Source organism: Oncorhynchus tshawytscha, linkage group LG09, assembly GCF_018296145.1.
Source record: "Oncorhynchus tshawytscha isolate Ot180627B linkage group LG09, Otsh_v2.0, whole genome shotgun sequence".
Taxonomy (NCBI): domain Eukaryota; kingdom Metazoa; phylum Chordata; class Actinopteri; order Salmoniformes; family Salmonidae; genus Oncorhynchus; species Oncorhynchus tshawytscha.
Window position 1 is genome coordinate 80,520,150 of NC_056437.1, and position 10,488 is coordinate 80,530,637.

Below are 10,488 nucleotides of genomic sequence, written 5' to 3' on the forward strand. Positions count from 1 at the left end.
CCTGCGGGTGTCTCACCAAGATGACCAGGTGTACACAATGAAAAAGCAATAAAAGCTGTCAATTGATTGATTGGTCCCGACGCAAAACTGACAATATAATTTCCTGACCTATTCAGATCAGCTCTATCAGAGCAGCTATCAGAAAGTCATATATAACATTTGTTGATAAAAAAAGGCAAACACTGGAGCCATTTTAGAAATTAAATATTTATTCTCTGATACTGGTCAAGATTAATCACTCCACTTTTCACATTATCTTCAGTTTTGAACCTCCTGGGGAAAATGGAAAGAATGAAAGTAAGTTTGTGGACATGAAATAACAAAAACACATAGGCCTATTCATTGTTAATAACTGCCTAATAACCCCCACATATACATGTACACACAGATGTAGGCTCTTAATTTGAGTCAGTTTGCTACAGCAGGAAATTAATCCAGCAGCAACAGGAAATGTAAATTATTATGTGGATTATAATTAATGGAAATTCTTTTAGAGGTTGATACATTTTTTGCAATGAAAAATCAAGTCTGAAATTTCAAAGTGGAAACTGCAAACTTCAGAAGCATTTTTAAACCTCAAATACACTCCACGTTTTAAATGTCCTGCATTGCAGGAAAGTTATCCTCCAACAGGGTGATCAAATTACTGCACACACTCTCTTACCCCAAAGTGCTCCCAGCCTGTGATCTCTGAGTAGAAGGCGTCTCCAGGACAGGAAGTCTCAACCAGCTGTCTGTGGCCATACAGGGTGAAGTTGCCGACCAGTCGCCCACCTCCCACAGCACAGGATGCCAGACGATCTCTCACCAGCTCCATGGTCTGCTCCGATGGCAAGCTGGAGGTGTAGTCACCGATGAATGACACCCCATAGCCCTTGGAGTTGTAGCCCTTAGTGTGGGCCCCTTGCCAGTGCCACCCACGCCCCTCATAGAGGTACCCGTCAGAGCCTGCCACAAAGCTGGAGGCAAACATCGGCAAGGGAGTCATTCATCATGAGTGATTCATCATAAAGTCACATTTTGCTTGGTAAACAACAATTCCCAGAATTGGACAGCTAATTTCTAACCTCTAGTTATGAGAGCGACACACACACATACACACATACTGTATACTCAAACTTGACACATTACATAAGCATTGTGGTTTGCGAGGAGGCTGTGTAGTGTCCAACTGTTTGTCAAGATTCATTAATAATGAAAAGCTAATATGTCTTGAGTCAATAACTATTAAACCCCTTTGTTATGGTAAGCCTAAATCAATTTAGGAGTAACAATTTGCTTAACAAATCATATAATACGTTGCATGGACTCACTCCGTGTGCAATAATAGTGTTTAAATTCTGTACTTGTTTTAAAATCACCATTGGCCTCATGATTAAATCCCTGAATAGTTTCCTTCCTCTCTGGCAACTGAATTTAGAAGGACGCCTGTATCTTTGCAATGACTGGGTGTATTGGCACACCATCCAAAGTGAAACTAATAACTTAACCATGCTCAAATGGATATTCAATGTCTGCTTTTTTGTTTCGTTTTATCCATCTACCAATCGGTGCCCTTCTTTGTGAGGCATTGGAAAACCTTCCTGGTCTTTGTGGATGAATCTGTTTTTGAAATTCACTGCTCGACTGAGGGACCTTATACAGTAGATAATTGTATGTGTGGGCCAGGTTACAGTGAGAGATGAGGTAGTCATTCAAAACTCATGTTAAAACTTCTTCGGGATCAGTGTCCTGTCCACGGGACGGTTGAGCTAATGTACAGTAGGCTAATGCGATTAGCATTTGGTTGTAAGTAACAAGAACATTTCCCAGGACATAGACATATCTGATATTGGCAGAAAGCTTAAATTCTTGTTGATCTAACTGCACTGTCCAATTTACAGTAGCTATTACAGTGAAAGAATACCATGCTATTGTTTGAGGAGAGTGCACAATTTTGAACATGAAAAGTTATTAATAAACAAATTAGGCACATTTGGGCAGTCGTGATTCAAAATTTTGAACATAAATACAATGGTTCATTGGCTCAATCTAAAACATTGACATACACTGCTGCCATCTAGTGGCCAACATCGAAATTGCACCTGGGCTGGAATAATACATTATGGCCTTTCTCTTGCATTTCAAAGATGATGTTACAAAAAATACAAAAGAACATTTGTTTTTTTCTTTGTATTATCTTTTACCACATCTATTGTGTTATATTCTCCTACATTCCTTTCACATTTCCACAAACTTCAAAGTCTTTCCTCTCAAATGATACAAATAATATGCATATCCTTGCTTCAGGGCCTGAGGTACAGGCAGTTAGATTAGAATATGTCATTTTCGTCAAAAATTGAAAACAATGGGCGGATCCTTAAGAGGTTTAATGGCTGTGATAGGAGAAAACTGAGGATGGATCAACAACATTGTAGTTACTCCACAATACTAAAATAAATGAGAGAGTGAAAAGAAGGAAGCCTGTACAGAATAAAAAATATTAGAAAACATGCATCCTTGTCACGACTTCCGCCGACGTTGGTCCCTAACCTTGTTCGGCTTTCTAGTCACCACCAATCCATGTTTCATTTTCGTTTTGTGTTCATTATACACACCTGGTTTCCATTCCATAATCAATGTTCCTTATTTAACCCTCTGGCTTACCTTTCTGTTTTGTGCGTGATTGTCATTGTCATGTGGTTTCGTTATTTTGTGCTCTGGATATGTGTTTTTCCTTGTTGGAACATTGCTTAATTTTTGAGTAAATTCTCTGATTATTACTCATACCTGTGTCCTGCGCCTGACTCTGCCTTATCCATTCACCTAATCGCTGACAATCCTGTTTGCAATAAGGCTGCCAAAAAAAGTGGGATTTAAAAAAACTTTATGTCCTGAAAACAAAGCGTTATGTTTGGGGCAAATCCAACTCAACACATTACTAAGTAACACTCTTCATATTTTCAAGCATGGTCGGTGGCTGCATCATGTTATGGGTATGCTTGTCATTGCCAAGGAATGAGGAGTTTTTTTAGGATGAAAAATAATGGAATAGATCCTAGAGGAAAACCTGGTTCAGTCTCCTGAGAGACTACTGAGACACTGGGAGACAAATTCACCATTCAGCTGGACAATAACCTAAAACACAAGGCCAAATATACACTCAAGTTGCTTACCAAGATGACACTGAATGGTCCTGAGTGACCTAGTTACAGTTTTGAGTTAAATTGGCTTGAAAATCTGTCATTACTTTAAAATGACTGTCTAGCAATGATCAACAACCAACTTGACAGAGCTTGAAGAAAAAGAGCTTGCAAAAAAAGTGCAAATATTGTACAATCCAGATGTGCAAAGCTCTTAGTGTCACGCCTGCTCCCACTCCCTGGCGCTCAAAGGCACCAGGCTCCCCAGCATTACGCACTTCTGCCACCATCATTACAGACACCTGTCTTCCCCTGTCACGTGCATAAGCGATTATTGGACCCACCTGGACTCAATCACCTCTGTCATTACCTCCCCTATATCTGTCTGGTTCCCTGCTCTGTTCCCTGCTTCAGCATTAATTGTCATTTGTCGTTTTGTACCCGTGTGCTGACGCTGTTCTTGTCTTGGTCTTTATCTGTTTCCTGATTAAATGTTGAATCCCTGTACCTACTTCTCAACTCCGGAGTCGGTCCTTACACTTAGAGACTTACCCAGAAAGACTCACAGTTGTAATTACTACCACAGGTGATTCAAACATGTATTGACTCAAGGGTGTGAATACTTATGTAAATTAGATATATTTGTATTTAATTTTTTAGACATTTGCAAACATTTCTATAGAAACGTTTTCACTTTGTTATTATGGGGTATTGTGTGTAGATGGGTGAGATTGTTTTATTTATTTAATTCCTTTTGAATTCAGGCTGTAACATAACTAAATGTGTAATAAGTCAAGGGGCATGAATACTTTCTGAAGGCACTGTATATCCTAAGACCTGTGTACTACACATACCTGTATCCAATATCGTCCCAGCCCCGGTCATCCTGGTGAAAGCGTTGCATGGACCTCATGTCTGCAGAACACTGCTGAAAGGTGAGACAAGGCTGGCCAGGCTGGTAGGTGTGGTGGATGTACATGGACGAGAGGGGGAGTGACAGGGGGGTGGGAGTGCCCCGATATGGTGCAGCCCCCCACTGACACCGTGGGATAATAGCTGGACAGTCTAGAGGTAGAGCAATCCAGAGAGAGATTGAGTTTTAACATGTTTATCCACTCCTTTTTTCAACAATAACACCATGTCTCAATTATTGTTACCATTTGTGCTTTCTTGGATCAAAGTCAAAATTATTCCAATAAATGTTTACCTGTCCTTTTTTTTTTAGCTTTCCCTGCATTACAGTAACCCTCTGTATCTCCACTGTCTCCCTCTGCAGTGGGGTTTACTTACCCATGTATCTGTTGACAAACTCCTTTATTCCTTCCCTAACCACAGCTGTCAGCTCTTCCTTTTCCTGTGCCAACATCGTGGAGTGGTCGATCAGTCTCCTCTGAAGGACAAGGGATCTCACCACCTGCCTCTGCAGGAGGGGGGGCCTGACCAGTTCTCTGAAGTTCTCCCTGCGTAGGTGGCTGATCAGACGAGGAGCAGCATCCAGTCCTTCCCCCTCAAGACGATGACAGTAGTACCTCCTCAGTAGGCTGCTCAGCTTGAGAGGATGCTGGGACTGAGCTGAGACCTCAATCCCCAGAATCACACCATCCATACCGCCGTTAACCAGGGCATCGGTGGCGAGGGAGGGCTTGTCAGAGAGGGTGAAGACCTGAGGCGAGGTCACGTCATCCCAGCAGCCATCAGGGCCCAGGCGTTGGGAGAGGAGAGAGCTGTGGAAGCGCTGGAAGGACAGACCCAAGTTCCTAGCCAAAGTGAGGGGGTACAGGCCATGGACCCGACACCTCGTCTTAGACACTAGCCCAGCTTCAATACCCAGGAGGACTGGGCTCATAGCAACCGTGGTGCCATCAGCAGTAAGGACAACCCCTTCCTCTCTACCTCTCTCTGTCACCTTGTGGCGCATAGCCCTGACAATGAAATCTGAGAGATTGGAGTCCATGACTGGTGCCTCTGAGGTGCTGTCCTCCCTGATAGTGCCCAAGAAGTGCTGCATGAACTCATCTCTGAGACCGGCTGCCCTGCGCAGGCCTCTCAACACATTTACAGGCTCCAGTCCAGGGTTACTGTCTTCTACCTGCTCCAACACTCTGATGAAGTCATCCATATGCTGGGAGGACGTGACTGAAATCAGAAAACACACTCGTTTACATTTGATAATATTCAGCATCGCGTTTCTATAAACAAAAACGACATATTGTTCTGTAATGCACCCTATATTGCATAAAATAGCATTTTCTTGCAACTTTATTTATTTATATTATTTATTTCACCTTTATTTAACCAGGTAGGCAAGTTGAGAACAAGTTCTCATTTACAATTGCGACCTGGCCAAGATAAAGCAAAGCAGTTCGACACATACAACACAGAGCTACACATGGAGTAAAACAAACATACAGTCAATAATACAGTAGAAAAATAAGTCTATATACAATGTGAGCAAATGAGGTGAGATAAGGGAGGTAAAGGCAATAAATAGGCCATGGTGGTGAAGTAAATACAATATAGCAATTAAAACACTGGAATGGTAGATTTGCGGTGGAAGAATGTGCAAAGTAGAGATAGAAATAATGGGGTGCAAAGGAGCAAAATAAAAAAAATACAGTAGGGGGAGAGGTAGTTGTTTGGGCTAAATTATACATGGGCTTTGTACAGGTGCAGTAATCTGTGAGCTGCTCTGACAGCTGGTGCTTAAAGCTAGTGAGGGAGATAAGTGTTTCCAGTTTCAGAGATTTTTGTAGTTTGTTCCAGTCATTGGCAGCAGAGAACTGGAAGGAGAGGCGGCCAAAGGAAGAATTGGTTTTGGGGGTGAACAGAGAGATATACCTGCTGGAGTGCGTGCTACAGGTGGGTGCTGCTATGGTGACCAGCAAGCTGAGATAAGGGGGGACTTTACCTAGCAGGGTCTTGTAGATGACCTGGAGCCAGTGGTTTGGCGACGAGTATGAAGCGAGGGCCAGCCAATGAGAGTGTCCAGGTCGCAGTGGTGGGTAGTATATGGGGCTTTGGTGACAAAACGAATGGCACTGTGATAGACTGCATCCAATTTATTGAGTAGGGTATTGGAGGCTATTTTGTAAATGACATCGCCGAAGTCGAGGATCGGTAGGATGGTCAGTTTTACAAGGGTATGTTTGGCAGCATGAGTGAAGGATGCTTTGTTGCGAAATAGGAAGCCAATTCTAGATTTAACTTTGGATTGGAGATGTTTGATGTGAGTCTGGAAGGAGAGTTTACAGTCTAACCAGACACCTAGGTATTTGTAGTTGTCTACATATTCTAGGTCAGAACCGTCCAGAGTAGTGATGTTGGACGGGCGGGCAGGTGCAGGCAGCGATCGGTTGAAGAACATGCATTTAGTTTTACTTGTATTTAAGAGCAATTGGAGGCCACGAAGGAGAGTTGTATGGCATTGAAGCTCGTCTGGAGGGTTGTTAACACAGTGTCCAAAGAAGGGCCAGAAGTATACAGAATGGTGTCGTCTGTGTAGAGGTGGATCAGAGACTCACCAGCAGCAAGAGCGACATCATTGATGTATACAGAGAAGAGAGTAGGTCCAAGAATTGAACCCTGTGGCACCCCCATAGAGACTGCCAGAGGCCCGGACAACAGACCCTCCGATTTGACACACAGAACTCTATCAGAGAAGTAGTTGGTGAACCAGGCGAGGCAATCATTTGAGAAACCAAGGCTATCGAGTCTGTCGATGAGGATGTGGTGATTGACAGAGTCGAAAGCCTTGGCCAGGTCAATGAATACACTTGCACAGTATTGTTTCTTATCGATGGCATTTAAGATATCGTTTAGGATATTGAGCGTGGCTGAGGTGCACCCATGACCAGCTCTGAAACCAGATTGCATAGCGGAGAAGGTATGGTGAGATTCAAAATGGTCGGTAATCTGTTTGTTGACTTGGCTTTCGAAGAGCTTAGAACGGCAGGGTAGGATAGATATAGGTCTATAGCAGTTTGGGTCAAGAGTGTCCCCTTTGAAGAGGGGGATGACCGCAGCTGCTTTCCAATCTTTGGGAAACTCAGATGAAACGAAAGAGAGGTTGAACAGGCTAGTAATAGGGGTTGCAACAATTTCGGCAGATCATTTTAGAAAGAAAGGATCTTCCTCTAAGTAGCTGTAATGCATTTCCATGCTGACTTTCTTGCCCTCTCTCGAAAAGAGTTTGACTGGTCACGACCTTTAAATAAATAGGAGAAAAGTGAACACAAACAGATTGAGTTACCTTTGCATTCAGTGTGAGCACTGACCAAGACCACAAGAAGGGTCAGACACCATTTCCAGTGCGGTTCCATTGGAGAAATCATTGAGTCGACGCCCTGTGCTCCTGACATGTATTATGCATTGCATCGCCTACCTTGAAACATTTATAGGAAGGCAAACACATCAAGTGAATTATGCAACCACTGTACAAACAGATACAGTGCTGATTAATTTGAGCCATTTATTGAGGGACATGGTGTGGGAAATTGGCAACTGTTAGGTAAGTGTGTGTGGACATGTGTGTTTGTCCTTCTGGCTCAAGGTCTTTCTGAATTTAAATGTTTACCTTATTGCATTACACCACTGTCACTATTACAACCTTTAGGCCGGCAATTTATTTTTCCCCCTTCTCCTCAAGTACTTTGCATAGACTGTTGTTTCATAATATCTCAATATTAAACAATATTCTGTTTAAAACTACTGTACAGCAGCATCACATTGTGTGTTGTGTTTAGGTAACAGTCTCTATTTAATCATTGAAAGGTCTGTGACGCATGAGAAGGCAAGCATGTTCTTGTTTCTTTTCCAAATGGCCTTGAAATACGCAGCAAGAACTCAAAGGAAATTCACATGCATCATTTTACCGGAATATTTTTTTTAAACCATGCAATTGACATTAGGACATCTTGCATTTTAAAAAACTTTTTCAAGGCATGTAATTTAGATTACACATGTGGCAACCGCTAAATGTCAGATGAGCACATGCACTGCTGATGATAGATCAGTGCTTTACTAGAACAAGACACGTGACCAGAACAGGAAGTCACCAACACAGCAGCAGGCTGAAAACATTGAAAGACGGTAAGGGGTTTTAGGTCCTTATATAAGAATAATTAATTAACTAAATAAAATGTTTAGCTTGTTAACAGTGTGAATGACTTTTGGCTTTTTTGTCGTCGAGTGAGCTCGCTAGCTTGCTTGCCAATTTTAGCTAGCTAAATTAGCACTAGCTAGCAGCTACATTAGCTGGCTAGTTATGCTAGCATCCAATATACATTATCTTCCCCTTTCATCTGCGCTAGCAGCCACTGTTGTTTTTCCAATGCAGTTAGCTCCTCCTAATTCACGGAATCGTCGTTGACTAATCTCTGCATATGTACTGCAGGTAAAGATTTCCGCATGCGCCGAAGCTGGCCCTCTTGAGGCGCGGCAACCTGAATCCCAAAACAACCCCTATAGGCCGTACTCCTTTCACCTGATTTATGCGCGAGGCACGTGACTACACAGCGCGCTGTGACGAATTCTAGAGGTGTGAGCCATACTTCCGCCCTAGGCCCTTGTTAAGATCTAAAAAAATAAAAAATCATTTAAATACTAAAATACTAGGATAGGTAAACATTGTGGTTGAAGATCCTGCCCTCTAGGCTAGTTGAAAGTGTTGCCAGTTATCTATCTATAGCTAATCCTCTCAGATCTTCGCCTGCCTAGGGTAGTGGTGAGGGGTTGATTTGTAATTGAGAGGGCTAGCATATTATCACTTCAGGCTATTTTACTTCTATTTACAGATCATTCTCTTTCAGAAAATGGACACTCGGTTCACGAGAGGAAAGTCAAACATCCTGGAACGGCCTCTAACCCGTCCCAAGACTGAAGTCAGTGTGAGTGCCTTTGCACTGCTCTTCTCTGAGATGGTGCAGTATTGCCAGAGCCGCGTGTACTCTGTGTCCGAGCTCCAGCAACGCTTGGCAGACCTGGGTCAGAGCGTTGGCGCCAGTATGCTGGATGTGCTGGTGCTGAGGGAGAAGAATGGGAAGAGGGAGACCAAGGTGCTTAACATACTGCTCTTCGTCAAGGTATGTGCTTGCATGGGATCAAGGTAGATAAGTTCATATGTAACAGTCTGATAAGGTGTAACACTTGTCATTATGCCCATGCATAAGTACATGTCTATAATTTTCAATTTGCTTCATATAGGTGTCAGTATGGAAAGCCATGTTCGGTAAGGAGGCAGACAAGCTGGAGCAGGCCAACGATGACGACAAGACCTACTACATCATAGAGAAGGAGCCACTGATCAACGCTTACATCTCTGTGCCCAAGGAGAACAGCACACTAAACTGTGCTGCATTCACCGCTGGCATCGTAGAGGCCATTCTCACACACAGTGGCTTCCCTGCCAAGGTCACAGCCCACTGGCACAAGGGCACCACGCTCATGATCAAGTTTGATGAAGCTGTGATAGCCAGAGACAAGGCCCTGGATGGCAGATAGATGAGAGAGTGTTGGTGTACACATGCTAGAATAAGAGAATGATGAAGTTGATCATCATTCTCACTAGGTCTCAATATGCTCTGCCGTGTGAACGAGCCAGTAATGTGAGATATGGACTGAGTGGGTGAGTGGTTTGTCTGTAGACAAGTCTGCATAGGAGTAGTTGAGTTGTGAATATACAGTATATTGAGAAGTGAAACAGGATGTCTTTGTATCACCACATGAGAGAGCGTAAATATGAATGAATGTTTAGAATGTTAATCCCAATTCTGAGCTATTATATTTATTTGGTCCAAGGAGAGTTCATATGAGACAACATTTATAAAGGTCAATGTTTCTTGTGAATCTCCTCAGTCAGTCAACCCTTATCTAATGACTTTGACATGACTTTGACATTCTCACTGACAGTGTATCTTAAACCATCTCTTATGACTGCATAGGACATCATCTCTTGTTTTTGATATCTCAAGACATTTCTGAATCACACAAAGGACCAACACATTGAAAATATGGACTGCAGTATAATACACCGATATGTGCAATGGTTTACCCTCCAACAGAGTTCAACGTGGTGAAATTAAAGACTGTCATTGTGTTCCCTAAACAAATTACATTTTAAGCTATTATTCAAAATGTGAAAGTTATCAGTGGTCCTTTCCACAGAACATTATGTTGGCAAAAATGTCCTGACTCAGGGGTTTGTAGGTGTAGTTTTATTTTACACCTTTATTTGTTTATATCTAGACATGTTTGAAATACGTTTACTGTTTATCACCGTGTGTAAGCATTTGAGCAATTAACTGATATTAAAAGACTTGCTGAGTAATTCTAAAGATCCGGTGATCATATGAGGAAAATCGATGAATCC

General features: G+C 42.5%; 2 protein-coding genes across 4 annotated transcripts; one reads left to right on the forward strand and one right to left on the reverse strand.

Annotated features, from left to right (window-relative positions):
- Positions 1 to 188: 188 nt before the first annotated feature.
- LOC112258818 (N-acetylmuramoyl-L-alanine amidase) lies at positions 189 to 7,535 on the reverse strand. The gene is made up of 5 exons (XM_024433420.2): positions 7,372 to 7,535; positions 4,413 to 5,258; positions 3,977 to 4,187; positions 665 to 959; positions 189 to 273 (listed from the first exon to the last, which is right to left on the reverse strand). The coding sequence occupies exons 1-5, from the start codon at positions 7,478 to 7,480 to the stop codon at positions 259 to 261; spliced, it is 1,476 nt and encodes a 491-aa protein (XP_024289188.1). The 5' UTR covers positions 7,481 to 7,535; the 3' UTR covers positions 189 to 258.
- A 543-nt stretch (positions 7,536 to 8,078) lies between these two features.
- LOC112258819 (trafficking protein particle complex subunit 5) lies at positions 8,079 to 10,453 on the forward strand. Of its 3 annotated transcripts, none has more exons than XM_024433421.2 (3): positions 8,079 to 8,210; positions 8,930 to 9,202; positions 9,324 to 10,453. In XM_024433421.2, exons 2-3 carry the CDS (start codon positions 8,933 to 8,935, stop codon positions 9,618 to 9,620), a joined length of 567 nt encoding a protein of 188 aa, XP_024289189.2. In that variant the 5' UTR covers positions 8,079 to 8,210; positions 8,930 to 8,932; the 3' UTR covers positions 9,621 to 10,453. The 3 variants fall into 3 exon arrangements, with proteins under 3 accessions (XP_024289189.2, XP_024289190.2, XP_024289191.2); XM_024433422.2 differs by having other exon boundaries at positions 8,112 to 8,210; positions 8,915 to 9,202; XM_024433423.2 differs by lacking the exon at positions 8,079 to 8,210 and adding an exon at positions 8,515 to 8,658.
- The last annotated feature ends 35 nt before the right edge of the window (positions 10,454 to 10,488 follow it).